The sequence below is a fragment of the Pteronotus mesoamericanus genome, unplaced genomic scaffold (assembly GCF_021234165.1).
Source record: "Pteronotus mesoamericanus isolate MK-2021 breed Mesoamerican mustached bat unplaced genomic scaffold, CSHL_Meso_final scaffold_21, whole genome shotgun sequence".
Classification (NCBI taxonomy): Eukaryota; Metazoa; Chordata; class Mammalia; order Chiroptera; family Mormoopidae; genus Pteronotus; species Pteronotus mesoamericanus.
Window position 1 is genome coordinate 22,605,975 of NW_026555310.1, and position 27,177 is coordinate 22,633,151.

The following is a 27,177-nucleotide window of genomic DNA, read 5'->3' on the forward strand; positions in this document are numbered from 1 at the left end:
TATGTCCAAATCTGATGATTAGTTTTCTCAGGTCAATTTCCACCCTCCTACCCTGCAGCTCACCAGACTTTGAGGAGAGATAGGTTCCTGCCTGAAATCTGGTTCGCTGTCATTGGTGCTGTAAACAGCTGCTATGACAATCCCTATTCTGCTTACTCTCCATTTGGAGAGTTTAAGAAATATAAGTGAATGTGTTTTATAGGAGCTAAAAAGCAGTTGAAATAAAGGTAAAAAACTTGGACTTCCAATATGATATATCTACGTTCAAATCATGGATCCAGTATGTACCATGTGATTGTAGATGAACAGTATATATTTTTTGAAGTTTCAGTGTCCTTTTCTGCAAAACAGAGATTTTAAAAAACCTGCATCAAAGTTACTTCAAAAAGTAAATTGTGGCCTTTCGGGGCGCCTGTGATGTATATATCAAACACAAAACAAGGTGAGAGTTTTCTCTCAAGTAGAAGAGAGAGAAGATCTCCTGGCCACCGCCACATTTTCCTATGACACCTTTACAGCAAAAGTCATTCATTTCTTGGCAGTTACTGTCTGCTACAGGTTTCAGAAAGTGGAATACAGAACCTTCCAGGAGGAGCGCTGATGCATGAGGCTAAGGTGCACTGAAAAAAAATGGCCACCTTGAGCACTACTCTGCCATTAAAAAGGATGAAATACTGCCGTTTGTAACAATGGGGATGGACCTGGAGAACATCATGCTAAGTAAAATAAGTGAGTCAGAAAAAGCTAAGAACCATATGATTTCACTCATATGTGGGAGATAAAACTGAAACTCATAGATAACAGACAACAGTATGGTGGTTCCGCAGAGGGAAGGTGGTAAGGTGTAGTAAAGGACAAAGGGGGACAAATATATGGTGATAGAAGATGATTTGACTTTGGGTGGTGGACACACAATGCAATATGCAGACCATATATCATAGAAATGTATGCTTGAAACCTATATAATTTAACCAATGTCATCCCAATATATTTAATTTAAAATTTATTTAAATGTATTAAAATAAAAAGAAGAGTGGCTACCTTTAAACCTGTCCTTAAATCAGCTAGCATAAAAAGTGTTGCTTAGCACTGAGGAGAATGGAAGAGAATAGGACTAATAATGCCTAATAAAAGAACAAGGGCCATTTTGGTCCTCAACCTGTTTATGGTCAAGATACAGTCTAGCAGAGGCAACGATTGTATACCACAGAGACTTTGAAATTATTGTGAGTTTCATAGTCAATCAATCATTTTAGCATACTTCTTTCGTTTGTAGTATGAACTGTCATTATTTTGACATACATCTCGTTTCCCTTCTAAAACAAGAGTTCCTTTAATGAAGGAACACATTTCTCTTCTGGAAGACTATATTAGTATTTGTTTGTGGAAATGAACAAGAGAAGAGGCCCTTCTATTCTTCTTCCTTCAAACCTTCAAGGATCAGGAATCTTCATCCTGAAGTTCCACACTCAGATACTGGCTGAGAGGTCAAAGAAAGCCTGTCTCTGATGTGCAAAGTAGAAATCAATGTAACAAGTGACTCCTCTTCTAGTGTTTTTCAGGGAATGTTACTGGCAACAATAAATCTGGGTCCTGAATTCTTATCTAAATCTAATACTAGGAAGTTTGGTAGATTTTAGTATCTCTGCTGTGATATTTATTCAATCCATAAGAACTCACCTAAAACATTTAAAAATAATTTAAAAATAAGCTAATAAGTATTATTGCATCATCCCCTTTAGTTAATAGTAAAAAAGAAAAAGGACTCACAGACATGGACAACAGGGTGGTGACTGCCGGAGGAAGGAGGGTATAAGGGGACTAAATGGTAATGGAAAAATATAATAAAGATTACATATTTTAAAAAATAAAATGCAAAAAATTGTTTTGATATGTGTTTGATAATAGAGTGAATCCATTGTTTTGTGTTGTTTATTGAGAACATTCAAATTCTTAATTTCTATATTTTTTTCTCCCTCAGAGAAACAAGCACTTCTTTATTTGGGAGATATTGAAAATAGGATAGCTTAAGGAAAAAAATATTAAAAGGCATGTTATGCAGCTATAGTTTGCATTCTATATTTCTTGTGATACATAAAGTTTGTTTTCATATTAAAATACAGAGAACTCTATTTGATGAGTTTCTCATAGCACTGGGGTGTGGAGTAGATATTTCTGCATAATATCTTAGTTTTGAGAAGGCCTAAACATTTTATGTTCAAAAGTTTAGTAAATGGAAACAATTCCAATAGTCAATGGAAACAATTATAATAACTTAGTGTTTCCTCTTTTGAGGGCTTGTGTTTTTCTTCTGCTGAATTCTATGAATTTTAGTTCATTTCTCTATATTGCAAGTGTCTTCCTTCCCCCTCCCCAAAATACATATTTTAATTGCAGAATATGGTATTTTACTCACTTGAATTTCCAATTACTTTTGTTAACTGATGACCAAGGAATCTACAGAATGTTTGGTACTAAAATATCCTTTCTACACCCAATACCCACCTGGTATCAAGCGTGTACAGAGCTGTAATCAACCAAGGAAAGTTTTTTTCTACATTTAAAGTCATAAGTATGAATGCATTTCTTACTTGACTAAGAATACGGCCACACTTCCTTCCTATTTTTTCCACCAAATCAAAAATTGGAAAATTCCAAGTATTTAGCTGTTCCATAATTGAATCCAAGTTATCCATGACAAGAGGTTCAGGAGCTAGAATTGGTTTGTCCTAGAATAAAGATGAAGACATTTTAACAACATATAGTTTTTGTGCAAAGCCATTCATGCTGGTAAACAACTCAATTTACTTGAAATAAATGACTTAAAACTTCAGGGTGAATGGGTGGTCTTTAAAAAAATTGAAATGAACAAGAAATTGGCCCCAAAGTAAGGAGAAAAGGTCCTGACGCTGTCTCAGACCATGAATTCTGCACTATTAGGTGCCTGCTTTTGCTGGTTCATACATGCTACAGCGGGAAAAAAAAAAAAAAAAAGAAAGAAAGAAAGAGAGAAAGAAAGAAAGAAAAAAAAATTCTTCCATAAGCCTACATAACTGCTTTTGAGTTTATTGTAGGGTTCCTAAATAAGGATTCAAGGGCTTCAGAACATTTTGAAACTGTTATGTAAATTTGACTCTTTATATGTTTATATAAAATTTTCTGGGATGAACGTTCCTGGTTTACATTGGACTCTCAAAAGAACCTCATTAATGGGGAGGGGAAGTTAATCACTCCTACTCCAATTGGTCAAATTTGCATTCTGCTTCAAAATTAGCATTCAACCTGCAGAATGACAACAGCCACATTTTTCAGGGATTTTAATTTAATTCATGTGATGTATGGTTTCCAAAGAAACATGGACTGTACAAATGTATAGACATTTTATAATTGATTCTAAATGAGGACATTCTTAAGAGTACATTTACCAAAATAAAAATAAAAAGAATAGAAAAGAAAGATGAGGATAAGGAAACATAAACTATTTTATCTGAAAATCTCTTTGATTTGAAGTATAAATGATAAATCAGGTTAAAGAAAAATGATAATATCAATAATTGATAGTCCATTGTTTTCTACTATTTGCTGCCTCACCAAAAGTAACTTGACTCAAATATGCTTTTATCTTCTTTAAATGGATTGCTTTAAACAAACAAAATAAGTCCTTATTAAACAATACTTTAATGGGTAGCAAGAGTCTATGTAAACCTTATTTAGTAAAACAAAGAAAATAAATACTGGTTCACGGCTCACTTTCTAAATCAAGGAGGTGCAAGGAAAAGAAAAGGAAAAAAAAACCCTCCAAACCGCAGATGCCCGGAGAACTAACACAACTCACTTTGTTGATTGATTGATATTTATAAAATGTTATTTTACCAAATGAAAAAATTCATTTTTCCTATGTATATTTACACTTTTAGATTGGGTTAAGAAACATCTATAATCATTTGTGGAGATGAAAACTTCTATGTTTTATTCACTAAGAAAAAGAACCATTAAAATATCATATGAAAAATTATATTCAAACATATGGGTAGAGCTATAATGCATGTAAAATCCAAAAGAGATATATCTGTAAATCTAATGATTCTGAGATATATTTATAAGCCTAATCTCCATAATAGAAACTGACTTCTCAAGTAAAAAAATGAGTTAAGTGACATGGGGCTACCAAAAATATCATGGTCTCGGGTGCGTAGGTGCCACAAGCGGATGCTTTCCTCTGTGGGCCCCGGGGGCACTCGCTCTCGTCTTCGTTCTGTACAATATCACTGCTATCGCTGTTGTTATTGGTTTCGTAATCAGAGGTAACTTGAGCAGTGTCATCTGAAATTGAAAGAGAACAGTTTATTATGAAACTTGCAGCAAAAAAGGATCCCATTTAAGTGAATGTTCCTAAAATGAATATGGTAAATAGACTGTTTAGGGAACTATTGCTTTCATGATTTTCTACACACCAAGAATACAGGATCACAGGATGGGAGAAAGCTTACATTTTTTAGCCCAATAAATAGGTCAAATTATGACTTCACTTATATGACATTAAATCCTCAATAATAATGCATAGATGGGTAGTTCAAACCTTTTAAAAATCCTATGACTTTATATTTCTTTTTCCTTTATGCATCCCCCAACACACTAAAACAATGAGTAGCCAACTAGAACACTAAGTCTAGAATGAGTACATGGGTGGGAGAAATTGAGTTGACACCCAAGGCCAAAGTGGTTTCTAGAACATGGAACAACAGCATGTGCTTAGCTCATGGGAGATCCTATGTATCCAATCTCCATCCCTAGGAATCTGTGGCTTCCTTCCTTATCTACCTTCCTCCATTGTTTCCCATATTAATCAACACTAAACTGTGCTAAATGGAGGAACAATCAGGTAATATCAAGTGTCTGAAAAACCTGCTCCTGGGGCAAAAACCTAAAAAAGCTTCACACAACTGAAAAAAGTACCTGAATGAAGTTTATTCAGTGTTTGCTATTTGCCAGAAACCATCGAAAGCACTTCATCTGTACTAACATTTCAACAAATCTGTGAGGCAGGTATTTCGGCATCACTGTATTGCTATTACCCTCACTCTGCAGATAGGAAACTGAGACACAGAAAGAATAGGCAAACTGCCCAAGACACACAGCCGGTAAATTTTGCCACCTGAATTTGAACTCATGAAGTCTGATCCTAGTTTCTACACTCATTTTTTTTGATGAAGTCTACCTTCTTTTTTTTCCCCTTATGGTTATTGCTTTCCATTGTGGCTTATGAAGTCTTTGCCTTCCCCTAAGTCACAAAGCGTATCTTCCTGTGTTTTCTTTCAGAAGCTTTATTGTTTCAGCATTTATGTTTAGGTCTATGCTCCATCTCAGAATAATATTTCATATGATGCGAAGGAGGGAGTGAAATTCATTTTTTTCCCAATCCTATTGGGTTGCTTTGTCATTTTTGTTAAAAAATTCAATGTTGTGGTGTGAGTTACTTTGGGGCTTTCTACTCTATTCTACTTGATCTCCTTTGCTGATCCTTGTGGCAGCACCACACTTCTTGATTACCGTACTGTAAGTCTTGAATTCAGGTAATGTATCCCTTCTAACTTTATTCTCCTTTTTTCAAGATAGCTCTGGATATTCTAGGTTGGTTATATGTCCTCATCCATTTACTAACTGATTTTTCTTAAGTTGCTTGTGAATAATGGCTTTTCGGATGTAGCCTATTTCAATCAGGAGTATTTTATAGGACTCTTCCAAGGACCTATTTTCTTCCATCTTTCTCATGCAACTGCTTCCTTGTTAGAATCAAACACAGAATGAAAATGTAACAGACAAGTTTTAATCCCATAATTTCTAGAAAAGATAAGGAAGCACACTCAAAGGTCACAGTGCTACATGAGAGCGCAAAGATGATTAGGCAAATATCCACCTTATTCTATCAACCTCAATAGAATCAGAAAAGGTCAGCAACACAGAGAAGAGAATATCCCATATCATCAGAATGCTGCAACACCAGACAATGGCCCCAAAGAGAATTCTCTTTTTAATTTTTCTTTATGTTCCCTGACTTGGGATGTTGCTGTAGAACTCCACTGTTATAGGGGTATTTATTTACTTTTTGAGTATTACCAAGAAATGTTGAGAGAGATATTTAAGAATCATACTTCGGAAGAAAGTCTATCCCCCAAAGTCTGTAGTTCATACAAGCAATTTTTTTCTACCTTGTGAATTTTTAGCACTAACAAAAACAAGTCCCTAGGATTACAGCAATAAAAAATAATTATTATTATTATACCAATGGCAGCAAACACTACTTACAGTCACGCAGATACTATAATAAGGGATTTACATGCTTCAGGTAATTTAATTCTTACAATAATCCTCTTTGGTAGGTTCTATTGTTATTCCCATTCTACAGATGAAGGAGCTGAGGCATGGAGAACACAAACTTGCAGGTAGCTGAAGCAGGATATAAAGTTGTCTTGAAAGTCTGTGTCCTTCTCCTTTCCATAATACTGCCTCAAGGAAAAACTCCGTTTCGTACAGCCTACAGTGATCTAAGCAGGGCCATTTCTCAGTGTCTACAATGGAGATCTCCAGAGAGTACCCTGAAGTGGATGAACTTCTAGTGTCCAAGATAAAATAACATTTCCACATAGGGCTATACATTACATAAAAGTCTTACTTAAAAATATCTACGTCGGATACAGATAAATCGAATACATTTCGGACAGCTTTGCACCAAAATTTACCCACGATTAACTTTAGGTAGTAGATTTAGGGTGATTTTGGTTTCTTTTATTGTCTTTTAAAATCTCTCATCTAAAAAATTCAGGCGTGCATGTTATATTTTTGATTAGAAAAGAGAAAGTAAAGCTATTTCCATTTTGAGGAACAGAATTCAAATACAGAATTACCCGTTCTGCTTGGCGTGCCGGGGGCTGTGCCTCCTCTCTCCAGGGGGCCGTCAGAAGGGGTGCCTTGGGCGTATGGCCTGCCGCAGCTGAGGGATATTGGAACGGTGTGAGTACAGTCTCTTTTCAAAAAACCACAGGCATACACCATGCACTTTGTGTGCATTAAGACAGATAACAATAATCAAATATTTCTACCTTCTACTTGTTTGAGGTAAAAACTCATTTTGTTTTATGAAAAAATGGGTGCTGATATACTGTTTTCTTCCTTGTGAGAATGTAATCAATACAAAGGATCAGAAGCTTCATTCCACTGTCATCCTTCTCGGCGGCCTCGACCATACTGGAGGTGCAACTACCAGCAACATTTTGTTCCAGTACTCAGAGAATCCTGGGATAGTCTCCTACCTACTTCTAGCAGTGCTTTTGGAGGGATCAATGTGTTTTTGGTCAAAAATATCTCCCTCAATGGAATCCCTTTGTGTCTGTGTAAAAACCTCATTGTTAGAATTATTTCTATGGCCTAAGACATTTTATGTGCGAAGAGCTCTTTAAGAAAAGATTGTATGAGTGAAAACAGAATAATTGTATGAGAATTTTATTTTTTGCCTCAAAAAAATTTTTTTTTTCAGATTGATGTTACCTGTTATGGCCCTAAGGAAATGAACACAGAAAAAGTACATTTTGATGAAGGCTGAATGTAAAATAACTGCATAAGATGCTAGTTGAGAAAAATAGGCCAAGACAAAAACATTTACATTGTGGGTAACTGAGAAAAAAGAATGTACCTGAGAGGTGGCACTGTAAACAGAGGAGCTTGGAAGATGTAGAATACTTTTGCTTTCCCAACAGATTTGACTGTATTATAAACTTAGAAGTAACCCCACAAATAGCCTGGCAAGTTTCCTCTCGTATTTATCTTGTTTAGAGACTTCATGGTTAGATTTTACTTCGGCATTTTGCTTCTGGGATCCTTCCTTCTGCCTAGTATTACAAAGTGTTTCTGAGGGTTGGTTTGTTTGCTATTTAACCACAGATTACTCACTCTAAAAGGAAAAGGCATGATAGTTTATAATTTAATTACCATCTCATCACTTTTCTTTCCTTGAATTGGGTTTATATGTGCAGTAGAGATAAACACTTTCTAGTTAGAGAGTATTTTCCTCCTAAGTTAATTTATTTTTCAGGACCTGAAGGTAAGTGAAGCAGCATCACACACAAACTATTTCTAATTATGAAATCCCATCAGTTTGACTTAGGTAATCAAAAGAAAATGACAGGACCAAGGGAAAAAGAAAGTAGATGCCAATGATGTGCTTACATTCTTGAGGAAAACGCAGTAGAAGCAGCGTTTATTAGCTCTAAGATTTTTCAGTGCAAGATAATACTTAAAAGGAACATTTAAATTAGTAGTTCAAACATACTACCTCTTATGCCAAAAAAACAGCTTGTTGCATAGACAGTACAGCAGCCAAGAGACTGGGCTTCAACGCCAAACCCTTCGAGTTCAGCAGGGGAAACCACAATAATTAGTCGTGTGTTTCTGGAGCTCTCTGTGCCTACATGGGTGGCTGCCTTGAAGGCAATAATAAAACATGGTTTGAATTATAGATTTATAAAGCCCAAACAAATAAAACACACACTACTGGATTTATAAACATTACTGAACAAGTAGGCAGTGAAATTGCCTTGTTTTTCTCCAAAAGCTTTTTTATAAAAATCCCATTACATTCTTCCAGCTAAAAATACAAAAACTAGACTGTGATGAGAAAAGCTATGTGAGCAGCAGATTTTTTCTGAACATCTCTCTCCTTTCTTTAGGTGACTTATGTCACACAGGTCTGGAGGCCACAGTGGGGCAGTTTCCCTAGTGACCCTGGATGGCCTTGATGTTGGCACACCAGGGGGCTTCCCCTTGGCCAGGGTGCACACGCCAACATGTTTCTTAAGGGTGTTCCAGCAAACGCTAGCTCCACGGGCAATTATTGGGTGTTAACCTAGAGAAATTGGTTCTCTGCTCAAATAAACTCAGAACGTGCTAGATGAAACAAAAAATCAAGAGGTTTTCTTTTTGCAGGACCTCTCAGAACTTTTATCTAAGTCACACATGTTGTGAATCACTAAATGGAAAATATGCTATGTATGTCTGCTTTACCACAGATCATGTTTCTCTTTTTTGGAGGGGAGAAAAGATAAGATTAATATCCTACAGAAATTATTTTATTAAAAAAAGCTGTCATAGAGAGTGCAGCAGAATAACTTTTAGATGATAGAATTTTTTACTCTGGCCATGCCCAAACAAGGAAAAAACATTTTTTTTTCCTTTACAAATATGTGTAAGGAGAAAGTAAGTTAAAAAAATTATAAAAATTATAAAAAGAAAAACCACTCATTTAATATAGAGTTTATAAAGAAAGGATCTGAAAATGAAATTTGTGAAGCTCAAAACTCAAAGTATTAATTAAATCTGAGTCTGTAAGACACTATGTGATATTAAAAGACCAACATGTAACTAATTTATTCAAATGGCTATCTTCATTAACCTTAGAAAATAGCATTTTATTCAAGGCACTCCCATGATTACACTTTGTTTAAAAACATTCAACTGTATTCTACTTAAATGAATATTGTAATGCTTTAAGATCAATTGTGTAAGATGAAGCTATTCCTGAAGAACAACACTGATGTTAATTAGTAAGAGGAGGTATTTCTCCCTCAGTGACAATGTTGGCAAAATAATTACTCTTGCCATACTAGGCCTTTTTTTTTCTTCTAACCCTTTACAGAAAGACAACACTTTGTAATTTTATTTCAACATGACAGATCATTTCAAGCTTATTTGCATTCTGAGACCCATTTAAGATCATCCATATAGTGCCATGTGTTACTTGCACATTTTTAACGTGTTAAAATGGGAATTGCAGACTTAAGGTAAAATGCCTTTAAAATCACTATAAAATCCTCCCTGGAGAACAAGTAAAAAATATTCCAACAAAATATCAAATTATATTAAACTACTTGATATGATTTTTAAAGATATATGCTTTATATATTTTTCCATCAGTAAGCAGACAAAATATACAACTAATTATTTATGTTACCTCCAAAGATTAGCTGTATGGCCCATAGAGACTAAACTTTCTATCAATAGAATATGACAGAAATCACATTATCCTCTACTTCCTTGTTAACTACTCTCGCAAACATACACACAGCTATGTGGACTGTTGGTGAGTATTCCTAAACAGAGAAATAGTATTAGTTTTATGATTAAACTCCAGTTAATAACAACATACAATCCTTACCTGCTACATATAACAGGTGGAGTCAGTATCTGAGGAGACAGGTCAGGGGCACTCTGAGTGTAAGTTAAGGCCCTGTGAGAACCTAGGCCTTGTCTGGCAGTCGTGTTGGCAGATTCTGGAAACTGAACTGTAGAAGTTTTGCTGACCGGACTGCTGGCTGGAGTTCCTTGGAGAGGTGAGGAACAGGGTGATGAAAGAGGTGAAATTTTAGTGAGGGTACCTGAGAAACAAAAAGAGTCAGTAAGTCAAAATAAATGTCTTTGGAATTCAAACTTGGAACTCTTAAACTTGACTGTGGACTCCTTTTAACTCAATAAGGACCATATGAGTACTCGGGCTACGGGGCTGGCCTCCTCTGGAGATGGGGTGTATGTACAGTGGGAGCGTCTCCACAGCATGAAACGTGAGGAATGAACGATCCTGAAAGTAATGGGTGGCGGTGTTGGCAATCCAGTAAAAACCTTCACGTCCTGGAGTAACTTCAGGACAAAAGGATATTATTGTTGTTTCTTTTTGAATCTGACATGATGATAATGGTTACATTTTTTCTCATAGGTTTGCTTTCTCTGAGGCTGTCAAGTTTTTAGCGGCAAGAGGATCAGGTACTGTTTTAAATATTAACATGTCTGGAACAAAGTTTGGCAGGCATCCAATGCTTAAAATATGTAAATTAGGAAGGTGCATTTCTGAGAAGCAGTTAACTTTTTTAATCATCCTTGTTTTCAGCAAAACAACGATTTTGGGTGTGAAATGGTACTTTGATCAGAGTAATTTCTGAAGGAAACATTTTAAAATGTAATATGATCCCTTTCAGATCAAACAATAGGCCTCGAGCTTAAATTTGAAGGGTGGATCTTCGTGCCAAACTGTGTTTATTCTGGATTGTGAAAATTTTACAGAACACTGGATTAGATTTCCAAGTGCCGATCTTTGAGTACGGGGACAATGTCTTTTGAATTTCCTTTCTTCCCAAACATAGAGAAAGCAGCCTACCTTTAAAATTGCAGAAGAAAAATAGCTCCTGAATAAACTACCTGTTTACTGATTTTCATGATTATAACTGAACTATCTATAGTAAAGCAAAGGAAATGAAATCAGTGAAAGTTGTTTTCTATTTCCCACCACTCCAGGGAAACGCACAGCCAGCTGCTCACATCCATCGTACGGAGCACATGGGCGAACTGGCAGCGGGCTTAGTCTGCTTCCGATGTCCATTTCTCCCAAAAGCTTTATTTGTCGCACCCAAAAGTTCCCTGGTCCAATGAAAGCAGCATGAAGCTTGCTGAAGAGCTTTTGTAATTTTTAAGTTTCTTGTCATTTCTTGTTTTGTTTTAAAAGAGGAGAAATCATACTCTTCCTTTGATTCAGTGTGGAGGCCAGCAAGCCCTCCTAGTCCTTTTGTCAATATTTCTATTGTTGAGTCCTGATCAACAGATCAGTCCCCTGCCTTTACACCTAACTGAAACCACTTAGAACCAGACAGGTTAGGTAACCTTCCCAGGGTCACAGTGCTGGTGAGCAGGAGAATATGGACTGGGATAAGCTATTCTCGTAAAATGTGGTTTATTAGCCCACACTCTAACAGAGACTTCCCACGGAAGAAGAAAAACCCATTATCTATTAGGTAGCATTTGTATCTCTCTGTACAGGGATATGTCTTACGGTTTTAATTTTGATGTCCACCTCTATTGAAAAGGTTTAGCTAGTTTACCAAAGATACTGACAAACCTTCACATCACATAATCTCTTAAGCCAAAAGAATATTAACCTCACCAAATATTTATCTCAGAGTTTCCCAAACTAACTATCGTAGGGTGCAGTAAGGGCCTTACTGGTACCCCGTGAAGTACAAATGGTTGTTTGTTTTTTTTAAGAGACTTAATTTGGAAGCCCCAGAATAAATTTAATTTTAATATTATTTCTAATACTCTATTTATATTATAAATTATATCATAATCTAATGTAATTAGATTTTATTATAGTTTTATAACATAAAAGAAGTAAAATTTTCAACAAGCTCTAAATCCTTCTCCATTTCTCCACTGCTATGTAACAGTGTATTCACATGTGCTCTGATGTAAAAAATAAAAAAGGTTGAAAAGGACTAGTTTATTCAGACTTTTTGTTAGATCACAGCCATCTGAGTCTCTAGACATCTATGAAAAAAGCAGTAAAATAATTAAGGAGCTGGATGGGCATATGAAGTGGTATAAAGGTTACCAAGGTATTTGTACAAAGTAGCTCAATGATTTTGTTCATTCGGTGAATACTGATTGTGCGCCCCATTCCAGGGACTAAGGGGGCAGTAGTGAACAGCAACAAAAAGGTCCCTGTTTTCATAGAGCTTCCATTCTTTTGGGAGGAGACAAATTAAAAAAAGAAAAGTATGTAGAAGAAGAGAAGAAGGAAGGAGAGGAGAAGGGAGGAAAAAGAAGAAAAAAAATGCTGAAGGGAATAAAAGGAGGACATGCAGGAAGACAAGGAAGATAAGACAATTTTAAGTGATAGAAGGAAAAATAATGCAGAGGGTAGAGGATGGAGAAGGACAGAAATGTTCTCAGTGTAAGGAAAAGAGTTCTGTTGAAATAAGATATTTAGACAAGTATTGGGGAGAGCATGTTCTAGAAAGAAGGACCTATCAGAGGATCAGTCAGAAGGTCAGAGTGACTTCTTGGCAAAGAGGAAGAAGAGGGGCAGGGAACATGCTCTGAGAGGTTGCTGGGCAACACCGTACACATCTGTGGACCAAGGCAAGGTGGTGTTGTATATTTAAAAAAGGAGACTCCTGATAAGCATTGCATTAGGCATTTCCTTAGTTATTTTGATAGGTAATAGTGAGTTTTTTGACAAGTGTCTGCCTTTTTTTTTTTTTAAATACAACGGCTATGGAAACATTGTACATTTCTGCCTTGATGCAACATATTTTCTGAAGGCCATTTACGAGAAGAGTGATTTCTTTTCATTGCTAATTTTTAGTAGATGCCAGCTGATGTTCTCAGGGAAATAAAATTCTCTCTTACACTCAACAATTAGAGTTCTTAGAACTCACGGATTAACTACACTTAAATAAATAAGCAGACTTTAAGACTCCAAATTTACTGCCTGGGATGAAATTTAAAATAAACGTTGAAACAGAGGAGAAGCACTTTGCTTCTGCAGTATGTGAGTCTACATATTTTGAAGTCTTCTAACAAGCAAGCGTCTTGGCAACAACCATAAAAAGCAGGGATATTTTTATTCTGTAGGTGAGAAGATAAGGCATAAACATATAATTTTTTTCCAAAACCAAACTACTATTTCTCACAGTGTGTATTACCATAGTTTACTTAAAGTTTTAAAAACAGAAAGAGAATATCATAGGAAGTGGGCACATGTTTATATATTAGTCTTCAAATAGATGGAGAGATATAAGTGCAGATAATAACCAAATACTTTCCAGAAGGGACAGGCTACAAACAAAATTGTTTCAGACAGAGCAGCAGGATACTCCACGGAAATGGGAGAAAGGCCCTTCTTTCAAGTTTTCAAGAACAGACTATTTTTGAAGGTAGTTTAAGTGGAATCATGTCTAACGTTAAGGAACTTCATGACATTTGAAATCTCATCCAACTTTATGTTGTACATCCACACATTTACACACACACACACACACAGGTGAAGGGATTCAGATAAATATACTTTTTCTCATATATGTCTATCTTCATTTTATAGTTGAGTAATATTAACAGACTCCAGAACCTAGCTCATGAAATATAAATCTTGAGTAATTGAAACTGCCCTAATATAAAATACTGAAAACATTTAAAAGTAAAATAATTCAAATATAAATTTAAAAAATTCTAAAATGCCAAGTCCTTTGAGTAATTCAGTCTTTAATTTCTTGCTCCTGAGAGCATGAGAAAATGTGTTTTGAGATACAAGAACTTTGGGCAAAGGGAAATGATAAACACTACTGGAAGGAGGAAATTATTTAAGTGAATCCATCTGTTTTGTCCTGTAAAATTCTCTCAGCTTAATTTTGATCGAACAAGAAAGAAACTAGAATGTCTGATAAATATATGCCTCTTTTCCATGCCCACTGGCAAATGCATCTCCAGTATAGGGAAAGTTAAAAAAAAATTAATTTCTCTCTTGCTCCAAATTTTTTTATAGGAAAAAGTCGGGCTAGCGTTTAGGTGTAGAAAGATCTCTAATCATTATAATATGATTATAAAAATCTTACAAGAATTATAAGACTCTGAAAAGGGACTCCTGCAAATTCAACAAGTATGAAATTAGAGGAATCTTAAAAGTCCATTAATGATATAATAGCTCTATATTGTCAGTGACTCATAAAAAGAAAAGCAAGATTCAAAATGCAAATTGCATTTAAATCTCCTATTTTATGCTTTAATCATAAGACTCCTATGTGATTTTATTCATTTATTTTATATTAGCAACTGCATAATAATTGGTTGTGGTTCGACTATTTAAATTAATGCTTCCTGATCGAGCTAGAGGAAACACTGTTGAATAGATTTGTGCAAAGAACAGATTTCATTAGTCCCCTCTGAAAACAGGTAATTTATTTTTCAGTGGTTCTATTCTCTACCTTTTGCTTGCATCTTCCTACCTCTTTTGCCTATTGGTTGCTACTTTTCTCCTCAGACTCTATGCACACTTTGATTCCATTTCCTTATATTTCTTGCCACATAAAGGGACTTTTCCATGTCCCTTTCCGCATAGTTTATTGAAAACCAGCTGGCTTTGCAGTCGATTATATTAAACCTAACACACCTAGTTAGCTCAATCAACCCAATGCCATCATTAAAGGGAAACAAGGACTTCAAAACACAAGGGCCCATCTGATCAGGGAGAACTGTAATTGAATTTCAGCTCTCTGATTCTTGATGGGTTTTTCCCTCTTGGCAGACTTTCAGGGATTTGTTCAGTTGAATTAAGCATGTTTAGCATATAGTCTATTTTATAAACATTTAGCTCTAGTGTGACAGCAGTCTTAAAGATGTCACAATGCAAAGTACTCTTCAAAGTAACCACGATAGAGACATCTTAGGTACTTTATGCCAAGAAGGGAGAGAGGCTTTTGCCATGGCTGTGGCTCTAATTTCTGCCATCTGCCTCTGTGATATTTGACAGGGACATTCTTTTCCTTTGACATTTTGCCCTTTCTTATTGAGTGCAATCATATGAATTGTGGAGCAGAACACTGGAAGATGAGACTGTTCCTCATGTCTGTTCCCTCATTTGTTTTGTTATTCCCAGTGAATTCACTAACATAATTTTCAGCTTCCTTTTCTTTCTTTCTCTCTTTCTTTCCTCCCTCCTTCCCTCCCTCGCTCCCACCCTTCCTTCCAGATTTATTTATTTTTAGAGAGAGGGGAAGGGAAAGAGAAAGAGAGGGAGAGAAACATCAATGTGTGATTGCCTCTCGTGCACCCCTCACTGGGGACCTGGTCCACAATCCAGGCATGTGCCCTGACTAGGAATCGAACCGATGACCCTTTGATTCACAGGCCAGCACTCAATGCACTGAGCCACACCAGTCAGGGCCCTTTTCTTTCCATTTTCTTTTAATTGAGTTATAATAGACATATAACAATATATTAGTTTCAGGTATACAACGTAATGATTCAATATTTGTATGCCAATTTTAGTATATGTGCTGCTGAAGCCAGTGCACTTTTCATCTTCTTGAGTTTATCATGTTGGCTTTTGTAATAATTTTAAATTTATTACCTAAATGAAGAAAATGAGGGGCAGAAAACCAAATCTTTTCATTATCTTATACTCAGCCAAGGACAGCACACAATATTTTTAATTTTAAATTACCTTAATTTGGTGTCCTCAATTTTTTTTCTAGTATAAAGTCATCAGGACAAAAGAAAGAATTTAGGACAAATTCTGTGAGCTTGGACAAGCCACTTAAGATTTCTGTGCCTCATTTTCCTCATCTGAATCCATTTCTTGAGCTATACAAGAATGTAGACATTAAATTCATATTTTATCCTTTGAGTAACATTAGTATTGCCCAATATTTTAATTCTGTCTTTAAAATAATCTTTAAATACTCACAAATCTGGAAATACTATTATTTATGTATATGTTTGATAGACTCATGGTTTACAAGTTTATTTATTCACCATTTTTATTATATCTTAGATTCTTTGCTAGTGCTTTTCCTTCTACAATACATCCATAATAAATTCCTTTAGTTAAGATTTGGTAGTTAATAAAGTTTTGACCTATCTAAGAAAGGCTTTAGTTCACTCCTATTCTTGTGAGATATATTTTAGGTTGATTACTATATTCTTTCAGAAATTTGTATAAAATATTCTACTATATTCTGATGCCCTTTATTCCAGAGAGTTCTGCCCTCAGACTGAGTGCTTTTCCTAAACATGTCATTTGTCTTTAACTGAATGACTTTAGATTTTATTTTTGTATTTGGTGTTGTTTAGTTTCACCATTTTGTGTTTATCTATGAATTCTTTTCTCTTTATTCCACTTTTCCTCAGAGTTTAGGTCCCCTATCCTCTCCTACAACTATGATTATGTAATTAGACTTCCTAACTCCTTTTCTTATATTTCTTAAAAATCACTTACATTTTCCAGTTTCTCATCTTTGTTGTATTCTGGGTAATTCCTTCACATTTCTTGCCTCCTGGTTTACTAAATTTCCTTATTATGTCACTTAACCTATTGTATTTCCTTGATTATATTTTTATGTTTTAAAGATTTTACTTACTTATTGTTAGAGAGATGGGAAGGAGGGAGAAAGTGAGGGAGAGAAATATCAATGTGTGAGAGATACATCAATTGGTTGCCTCTCTCATATCCTCAACTGGGGGCCTGGCCCACTGCCCAGGCATGTGCCCCGAATGGGAATCAAACCAGTGACCTTTTAGTTCACAGGTCAGCACTCAATCCACTGAGACACTCCAGCCAGGGTTCCTTCCTTGATTATATTTTTAAAAGTTATATTTAGCTGGTCTGCATTTATATCTTCTCTTATTGCTGTTATTTTTTATAAACTCATACTTTTCTTTAAATATTATAAAACTATATATTTTAGCAAATAAATATCTCAACCCTTTTAGAGATCTGTAAAGTTTTCTTTTTTTCTGTTTTCTCTAACTCTTGTTTCTTGTGTGCTTTGTGATCTTTATTGTAACTTGATATGTTGAAGTCATATGGCCCTCAACTGGTGATGCTTTCCTTCAAACATTATTTGCACTTATTTTTTGCAGGGAGCCAACGGGTCCTCCTGACCTATGACCACTTTAGTTTCCCTTTAAAAGCCTCAGGTTTAATGTGGAATGCTCAGATTCAGTTCCTTCATCTTGCTGGAGTCCCACACCAGTCTTCACATCACCGAGCTAAACTGCATTTGACCTTGGGGCAACCCCATTTAAGTCTTTGCCCACCTTGTCCTGTTCCTGGCCCCGGTGCAAGCTCAGTTCTATTTCTCAGGCCATTAATGGCTTCTAAGTTGTAAAATTTAATGAATACTTTCAAAGAGCAGAGAGGACCAGATTAGTTTTCGGAAAACCAAATTACCTTTAATGGTTTCACTCAGTGACGCAATTCCAATAAAAGCATACTTCCTGGAGAAAGTGTCTTCCTACACTGAAGAGCAGAGATTGAAGCCAAGCTGGTGCTTAAATGGTTTCAAGAAATAGTTGCCAATATAAAGTGGGTGATCAAAAGGGAAAGAAATCACTCAATTTCCTTTTCCAGATGTAAAAACAGATAACAAATGCTTCCTTAATTTGTATCTCTTAAGGTTAAAAGTTTATTTCATGATGGTCTTTTAAAATATTAGTGGGATGTGAGTGCTGTTTCTCTATCCCTCACAGAAACATGGCCATTTTGAGGGCTTCTGCTTCTGGCTATGATTCTGTAGTTTGCAGTAGATCCGTGCTTCTTTGAGAACAAATAGAAATGTTGCATTAAAAAAAAAAAGCTATCAAGGCAAGTCAACTAATCTGGGGGAGTAGGTTTCCAGAAAGAAGAGATCCTTAGAAATGTGAGCCCAAATCATCCTATTCACTATTCTCTCTTTCAGAGCATTATTTACTAACCATTGGCTTGGAGTAAATGGCTAAGAATCCAGGCAGAAGAATGCAGGAATGACAAAAATCAAGCCAGCAGAGCTTTTAGCAATGTCATGAGGCTGATGACACAAAAACTGGCCTTTGGGGGCCACCGTGCCAGTCAGAACTTGAACGTCTAACAGCCCAGTGAGTCGCGGGCGATTTTCCTGTTGAGTCATTTAGTGAATTATTAAGCTGCTAAAAAGGCAGAACATGAAGAAGCTAAATCGAAAGGTACTGAAAAATCTCATCAGAGTTTTCTGCAGTGCTGATAGATGAAGACTTGGAGCTAGACTACTCCAAGAAGAAGGAGTCATAGTGAATACCCCAGACTCTCAACTGGGATTTTAGGAGGAGAGCAAGTGGGAGACAGAATCTGACGAATACTGTTTTGAGCCAGCACAGATTCTGATTAAGTGAGGTAATCTCCCCCCAGATCATCTCACTTTCCTGCCTGAAACTTCATTGTTCTTAATTTTGGTATCTAAACTCGTTACCATAGCTCCTCAGGTCCTATACCATCTGGCCTCCGTTAAACATTTGTTTCCATCTGCCTTTCTACACTCTTAATCCTTTCCCTTTCTGTGGGTTTACTCTGCCAGTCCTTTAAAATCCTAATTCCTCAAACTTTCTCTCAGTGGGTTGGGTCTTGCACCTCTGTTCTTCTCTTTTATTATTTGAAATTCTCCCCTCACTTCTTTATTATAGCCTTTAAAACACTATATAGTAACAGCTGACAACCAGTTTAGAGTCCCCAGCACAATGTAAGTGAAAATTCTGTGAGTGGGAGGACTGGGTCTGGCTTCATCACAGCCATGTTCTTGAAACCAGTTTAGCATCTGAAACAGTGAACACGCCCCAAATATTTGTTAGGTAAATTAAGCTTGAGGGAAGATGATGCTTAGAAGAAGAAGGGGTGCATTGACACCAACATGGAAAACTCCATTCATAGTAGCTAGATGCCAGATCCCAGAAGAGAGAAATCATAGCACATTTCATTTTGTACCTGCCTGAAAGGCAAGGAAAACTTCCTGCCCACAGTGCTGTTGGGTCTTTTGGTTGCTAACTTGTGGGATTTTTCATAGGGCTCTGAAAAGTCCTGAAATTATTTTTTCCAAATTTAAATACCTCTTTCTTTCAGTGTTTATTTATTGGGTCGGGGGGGGAGAGGGAGCGGTGAGTGACAAAGTGAGAATTTCTTTGAAAAAATTATAATATGCATAGTAAATAAGCATCTCTTCAAACTCATATAAATACCATACTCCTGAAAAATAATTTTCTTTTAACAGACACTAAAAATAAAATCAAAATTTCCTAAGTGCATCATTAGCTTCTATACTATAAGATAATGCTTCCAGAGGTTATCCTCAACGGTGATAGTGATTTCCTATTCATCCAATGAGCCCAAGATAGAATATCTGGTACAGCAACCAGATATTCTGATGAAGCATCTGTTTCATCATATAAAGTGGAAATCTAGGTAATTAAATACTTACTGATGCCTTTTCTTTTTAGAAGAGTCAAACCAAATATACCAAAGTATAGAGCATCCTCTGAATCTTATTTAAACACCTGAGGCTTAGTTCAGTCAGCTACTGCACACTCAGTAAGTATGAACTCTTCTCCCAGTAAGTTACTTACCTGGACGATTTGGTTTTTTAGCCTTTACATAGTTAGCTGCGGAAATGGGACAGGATGAAGTGAAGGATCTGCTTTTGGTGAGGGCCACCATCACTGGGTTATTCCACGAATCAGAACTAACAGCGCTACAAAGGCAGAGCATAAGGAAAAATAAATAAATTATTCATCAATCATTAAAGCAGAACTTGCCAAAACCCAACCATCATTTTCATAATAAACTTGCCAATCTGAGTCATGGTCCAGGTTCAGTGACAGAACGACTTTGTCCAAATGACAAAACAGGTTATCTAAGCTCAATCTCTGCTGGGGGATATAGCCTTGACTCATCAAGCATACCAGGTTAACAAAAGAGCAAAGATAACTTTCTAATTAATTCAATTAATAGGAATCAAACACATCATTCTACTTACAGAATTATGTTCCTCACAGATTTTCCAAAAACTTGGCAAATTAACTAGTTAAATTAATGTAAGGGACCTTAACCTTAATAGTGCTCTTTATTATTTATCATTCTTGGTGTATCTAAATTCAAAAATTAAATGTTAACACAATCAAAGATAATTTCCTTTGCAATATTTCCTTGTGAAGGAAAAGGTCAGCATCAGGCCTTTAGTCTACAATTTCTTTTGCTGGTGATACCCTATAAAGAAAGGAATGATGATCGAAATCTCCTTGTAAACATGCTAATGATGAACCTGCTGCTAAACACGCTGATGTTATTTACTGGGTGAAAGGTAATGGACAGTGAGACTTCATTGAGGGAATGCTTTCTGCAGGATATACTTGGTTTGTCTACGTTATTATTGTAAATAAACCTGGAATTAATATATCGATGGATGGTTAGGATAAAGAATGTTACATGGAAATGTAAGTAATGGGATATACATTTTGGAGGTGTTCCAAGCCAAAATTTATCTGCATGTATTACTGAAAGCCATACATATTAAATCTGAAACAGAATCCATTGTAATTTAAGAGAGAAAATAATTTAGGAAGCTGTGTTGACAATCTTGGACTACTCCAAGGCAAAACTGCTTATTCAGCATTTTGCTAGCACCTGTGTAATTTCAAGCATTAGTAAATTTAGTACAGGATAAAATCTATAATTTGCACGAACATAATTGACCTTCTGCCAGTCTTTGTTTGGCACTATAAGCAGGATGTAGCTGGCCTGTCTGGGTGGCTTATTGTAAATAAACCTGAAATTGATGGAATTATGGGGTCATGAATAGATGGAGATTGTCATGTAAGTTATATAATTAATGAGGATAATTTGGAGCTGTTCCATAACCAAAGTGACGTCGACTGTGAAAGCAACGCATGCACGCATTACTTAGAATGCTTCATGTTAAATTCAAGCCAGAGCATGTGGTAATGTAAAATAAAAAACAATTTTAGGGTATTGCACTGATAACTACAGATCTCTCTTTTTTTTAATGGTTTATTTTGTTTTCATTCAAGGGAGAGAGGAAGGAAAAGAAAGGGAGAAACTTTGAGGCAAGAGAGAAACGTTGATCAGCTGCCTTCTGTACATGCTCCAACCAGGAATCCAGCCCTCAATTCAAGTATGTGCCCTGACCGGACATAGAACCAGTGACCTTTCAGTTATGTGACAATGCTTCAACCAACTCAGCTGCACCAGTGAGGGTGATACAGGCCTCTTCAGGGAAACAATGCTGAGCATGTGTTCTGTCACTGCCTGTATCGTTTGAATATAGTAAGTTTAGCAATGAATAAGATCTATAATTTGTGCGGAGTCCAATTTAACACATTGGCACTTGTTACCTCATTTCTTCTCTGCTTTTCATTTTAAGATTTTTCTTCAACTGTTGGCAGATATTTTAAAACTTCATCTTTTCTTCTTACTTTTAATAGCAGTTTACAGGATATATTATTAAAAAGACATGTGAAATATAAAATGAATTCTAGCAGTTACCAAATACAACTAAGAAAAGCATATGAAGTAACATTTATTTCATATCCTTCTTAGAGTTCTCATTCCAGGCTCTCTAGGCATTTCAGAAATGTCTAGAATTTGAAACAATGAAATCAAATAAAACTATGAATCTGAGATAAACAACTACACTATTTCCTTATTGTGCTATCCCCTTTTCAACTTTTTTTGGTGCATCAATCAACTCAAAAGATTTACTATGAAGAAATTTTATGTAATGTGTACGTGGTTTAGGGGTATTAATTTCTCAGTATATTATACAATTAATAGGTTATTTCTTTTCAATGTAGACTTTTAAAGACCTTAATGTTAATTACATTCATTTTATTATATTCGAATAGTTGTTTTTTATTATTTCAAAAAGTTATATTATGAAGGGTAGCTTGAAAAGTGCTGGACGGTTGAGCAACAAAGAAAAAGGACTCATGGACTTGGACAACAGTGTGGTGATTTGGGGGTGGGCAGGGGTGGGTGGAGGTGGGAGAAGATATAAGGAGGAAAAATGGTAATTAAAAAAATCCAATAAAATATAAACTATTAAAATAAAAATTGTCTACTATTTGAATTTTTAAAGTAAAAACATTTAAAATATGCTTATTTTGGAAAGTTTTAGAAAGTGCAATAATAGAATACTTTTAATATATGGGGAATTAATGAACTTCACTAAAAAATAATAACATTATAGTCATATATACCATTTTTACTCTAGGAAATATCGATTTATTAAAATATATTAGTAAAATAATAAATCAATATATTTACATATATGCGTATATGTTTATGCATATATGTGCACATTGTAATTTACTGGCACTTTCAAATATTCTGCTTTGTGTGTCTTTGCAGTAGTTTTCAGCTTTGCATTGACCCTCACCTTCTTGATTCCGGTAGAGGTCTCATGAGTATGTAAAAATTTGGATTTTGGGAGGCAAATACCTTGGGGAAAACTTTGCTTGGTCTCCTCATGCTGACTGACACCACAGGGGACAATTATCTATGTGTCTGCTGTGGAAGATCTCAATCCTCCTCCACAAAAGTGGGTTTTATAACCTCAGTTTTTAAAACTTTATCCTAGGTCCTAAAAATCTTACCAGGTCTTAGTAGTTTCTTTTATTGAGTTTACAGTCTCCTTTCTGCAGGGGCAGTGGTCAGTTCCAAGGCTGACTTGGAATAATTACTGCATGATTTATTTGAGTTCTTTTATTTCTCTCAAGACTGTTTTCTTTAAGTACCTACTGGTATTCTTCCAACTAATTTACCTTCCAGTTGTGCCATAGTCCCCTTTTCCTATTCCTTGTACTGGGTACTGAGGATCGACTAAGCAGGTCCAAGATCCTTCTCATCCTCAGTCCAATGCCCTTCGGGTCTGCTGTGTTTAAAACTACTCAGGAGTAAATAATCCAGCTATATGTCCAAAGGGATATATACTGAGGACTGTTTCTAATTTTCATCTCCCATTCTGGCTCTTCTTTTGGTCACTGCAGTCCTTAAAGAACCTCAATACAAGGACAGACATGGAAAAGAAGAAAGCAAAGGGCTAAAACAAATAAATTCTGATATCAATTAGCAGTTTAAGCAATGGGTCTCTTAAGTAAAGGTTTTAACTTTGATTTAACACCATTTTCACCCATAACAAAGAAGGAGCCAATTCAAACTAGTTGAATTTAATGGTGGTACTATTGCCACATATTCATATCCGTTTTTTTCTTAAAGGGAACAAATTCTCTTCAACGTGAATTTCACTTCTTTGGAATGACAAAAAATTTGTATTGCTATTAAATTTTACATCAGTCACAACTTTTATTTTCTTCTTTTTAAAAATTTAATCTTTACTGTATTTTTTTCCCCATTACCACTTACTTCCCTTATACTTCCCTTTCTCCAGCAATCACCACTATCATAGGGCAGTGAAATTATGGAATAGTGTGATAGACACTGGAGAAAATGTGCCAAGCAAGGCATTAAAGAATGTCTTCAGAACCAGTGAAAAAGTAAGATCGTATGCTATTCCTTATCTAATTTGAAAATATTTTAGTATGAATATTTATTTCATAAATCAGAAAGACAGGATTGTTGAGAGTTAAGTCTATAAAAGTTCTTAAAACCCTCTCCCTCATGAAGATTTCAATTTCAGCCTTCTATATCATTTAACTAAGAGAAGAGAGGAGTAGGAGAAATGAAATTTGACCAGAAGCTACAGAAAATAATGAAAAGAAAGAAGGCATTTAAGAATGTATGAGTGGATTTTTGGTAGTCATTCTATGGAGAGAAAATCATGGAGCATTAATTGCACTATGACTGGACTCTTGGCAGGGTGTATTGGTAAAACAGACAGCCTCTCTAAAGATACATAATACTGAAAACATAATTCATTTTCTTAACAAATATTTAACTATAACTTATACCTGTTATCAGCATTTGCTGCTGTAGAAATTGACAATGGTCAGTATTTCAGAGGAAAATATTAACAATGACCTGTAATTTCAAAATTTAGGAAATGTTCATGAAACAGATTGGGTAACATCCAATCAGGTGATGGTGTTTAGAAATTTTACAAAAGACCAGGTAATAAGATAGAGAGGAATTACAGTGATATGTGAAAGAAAAAAAAGTAATTGAGTTTGCTTCTAAATCTATACATATATTAGACTATCAATGTGAATATGGAAGAAAACCAATTAAACATAATTTAATCAATAAAGCAAGAAGAGTTAGGAGTCATTAGTTCTTATGGTTTGAAAAGCTTCCTTCCATTTCTCTACAACTCTCAGAATGGTGCTTTATTTATATTCAAAGCCAAAAACAGGAGAAAATTATTTCTAATATACTGCCACAATGTAGTTCAACAAAAATGCGGTTATTCTGCAGTCATTAGGTCATTAATAAAACTATGCAAATGTTTCAAAAACCAGAAACATATATAGTAAATGTTCTCATAATTATTAAATTCACATAAAGTATGCTGTTTTTATTCAAAATAGAAAAGAACAAACATATTAGCTTCCTCTGAAAGCATCACTTCATGATGATGTTTTCTTTAAAATTCTTTCTAGATCTTAACATTATATTTCCTTTGGCTATGGTAATTCTGGCTCTGCAGTCACTTTATAAAGTTGTAATTAATATACTAACTAAAACGATCAAATCCAAGATGGCAGATGAGCTAGTGGAGGCTACACTAACCTTCGCCCAGGACCAATCTGGAATTTATAACTAAATTATGGAGAAATTATCTGGAACGAACAAGTGAGTAGTAGCTGGAAAGAAGCTTTGTAACCACGGACAGACAGAAGAAACAGCTTCACCACAATGAAACTGATATAGGGTGTGGAGGAGACTCTAGAGTGCTGGCTGGGCTCCCACAGGTGGCAACTGAAGTACTGGAGGAATATTTCAGTGGTCAGGGGGTTCCCCCCGAGAAGTGTGGCATCTAAATCCCAATCTGGGCTCCCCAGACTACAGCTGCAGAACCTGAAAAGAACCCAGATAAAATCCAGCTGCAAAGAGTGGCAGGGTTTCTCTCTGCCAGGGACAGATAGCTGGAGATGCAGAGAGCCATTTAAAGGGCCAAGACATACATTTTCATTTGCAGCAACTTACCCGGGGCTCTGGCAAAAGGGGGATGGGTACAGAATGAACTAGAGTTGCTTGAGGAGAGACTGGGGATGGTGGCTTTGAGAAGATAATTAAGAGAGCAGCTTCCAGGATCCTGGTGCTAAGTCATCCCTAAAACTTCAGGAGCCATCGTGCACAGGCAGACAACTCTCCTCCAAGAGGCATCAGCCTGAGGGGAAGCAACAGTCCCACCCCCAGGAATTAGTCTTCCCTGCCCTGTGGTGCTTAAACCTGACTGCTGATTACAGAGTGAAGAGATTAACAACTGAATGAGTAAGCCGCAGCGGGTGGATCCCTGGTAGTCTCAAACAGGCTGCCTAAGGCCAGACTGGGACACCATCTGACATCACCAGAGGTGGATCCAGAAAGACAAAAACAGTGCACCTCTACAACAGCATACAAGACATGGTGGATGGAAGGACTCTCAGTCAGCCAGCTGGAGAGAAGGGCCCATCAAAGAATGACCTAACAACAATCAATACCCAACTACAACCAGAGAGCCAACATAAACAGCATAAAGGGCATCCCACAAGCATGAAGTTCAGGAGATAAAGGAGATGGCACCACTGAATCACATAGATTTCCTACTGTAGTTCACACCACAAAGACAAAGAATGAAAGAAGATTAATCTAAGAAGCAGAAAGAAACAAGAAGAGTCTCCCCTAAAGGGAAGGGAAAAAGAAGTAACCCCCAACTGAAAGGAAAGGAGTCCCAGAAATGGTGCTAAATGAAGTAGAGGCAAGTAAACTATCAGACATTGAGTTCAAAATAATAGTTATAAGGAAGCTCAATGAGCTCAGTAAGAATTACAAAGAACTAAAGGGAAGCTAAAAGAAACTTATTGTAAACTACATCTGCATGAGGAAGGACATAGAAACTATCAGTAAGAGCCAGAAGGAAATGAAGAATACAACTTCTGAACCGAAGAACATAGTTTCTAAGGAATTAAAAGAAGGCTAGATGAAGCAGAGGATAGAATCAGTGAGCTGGAGGACAAGGTAGAAAAAAATTCTCAGAGAGCAACAAAACAAAAGAGACTCAGAAAGAATGAAAAGGGTTTAAGGGATCTTCAGGACAACATGAAATGTAATAATATTCATATCATAGGAATACCAGGAGGAAGAGAAGAGGAGCAAGGCATAGAAAACCTGTTTGAAAAGAAATGACAGAAAACTTCTGTAACTTGAGAGAAAAAAGCCACACAAGTGCAGGAGGCACAAGGGTCTCAATCAAGATGAATCCAAAGATGCCCACTCCAAGAGACATCATAATAAAAATGGCAAAATTTAAAGACAAAGAGGGAATATTAAAGGCAGTAAGGGAGAAACAGCTAGAAACACACAAGGTAGCCCCAATAAGGCTATCAGCGATTTACTCAACAGAAACACTACAAGCCAGAAGGAAATGGCAGAAATATTACAAGTAGTGAAAAGCAAAGGCCTGCAGCCAAGACTACACTGCCCAGCAAGACTCTCATTTAAAATGGAGGGTGAAATAAGGAGCTTCCCAGACCAAAAAAACCCCCCAAAAAACCAAAACCAAAAAAAAACTAAAAGAACACATCTCCTCCTCCGGACAAGCATTGTAAGAGATGCTAAAGGGACTGCTTTAAGAAGATAAAGAACATAGAGCAACATAAGAACTGAGGGAAAAATGACAATGAATA

The 27,177-nt window shown here is 36.1% G+C and overlaps 1 protein-coding gene across 1 annotated transcript in view; it reads right to left on the minus strand.

Moving 5' to 3' along the window:
- Positions 1-27,177, minus strand: part of PDE3A (phosphodiesterase 3A) — a 278,997-nt gene that overhangs the window by 22,508 nt on the left and 229,312 nt on the right. Inside the window, exons 5-9 of the mRNA XM_054591375.1 lie at positions 19,942-20,066; positions 10,208-10,427; positions 6,906-6,991; positions 4,169-4,323; positions 2,592-2,729 (exon numbers count right to left, since the gene is read on the minus strand). Of these exons, the coding sequence (XP_054447350.1) occupies positions 2,592-2,729; positions 4,169-4,323; positions 6,906-6,991; positions 10,208-10,427; positions 19,942-20,066 (724 nt within the window). The remainder of the gene's footprint in view (positions 1-2,591; positions 2,730-4,168; positions 4,324-6,905; positions 6,992-10,207; positions 10,428-19,941; positions 20,067-27,177) is intronic.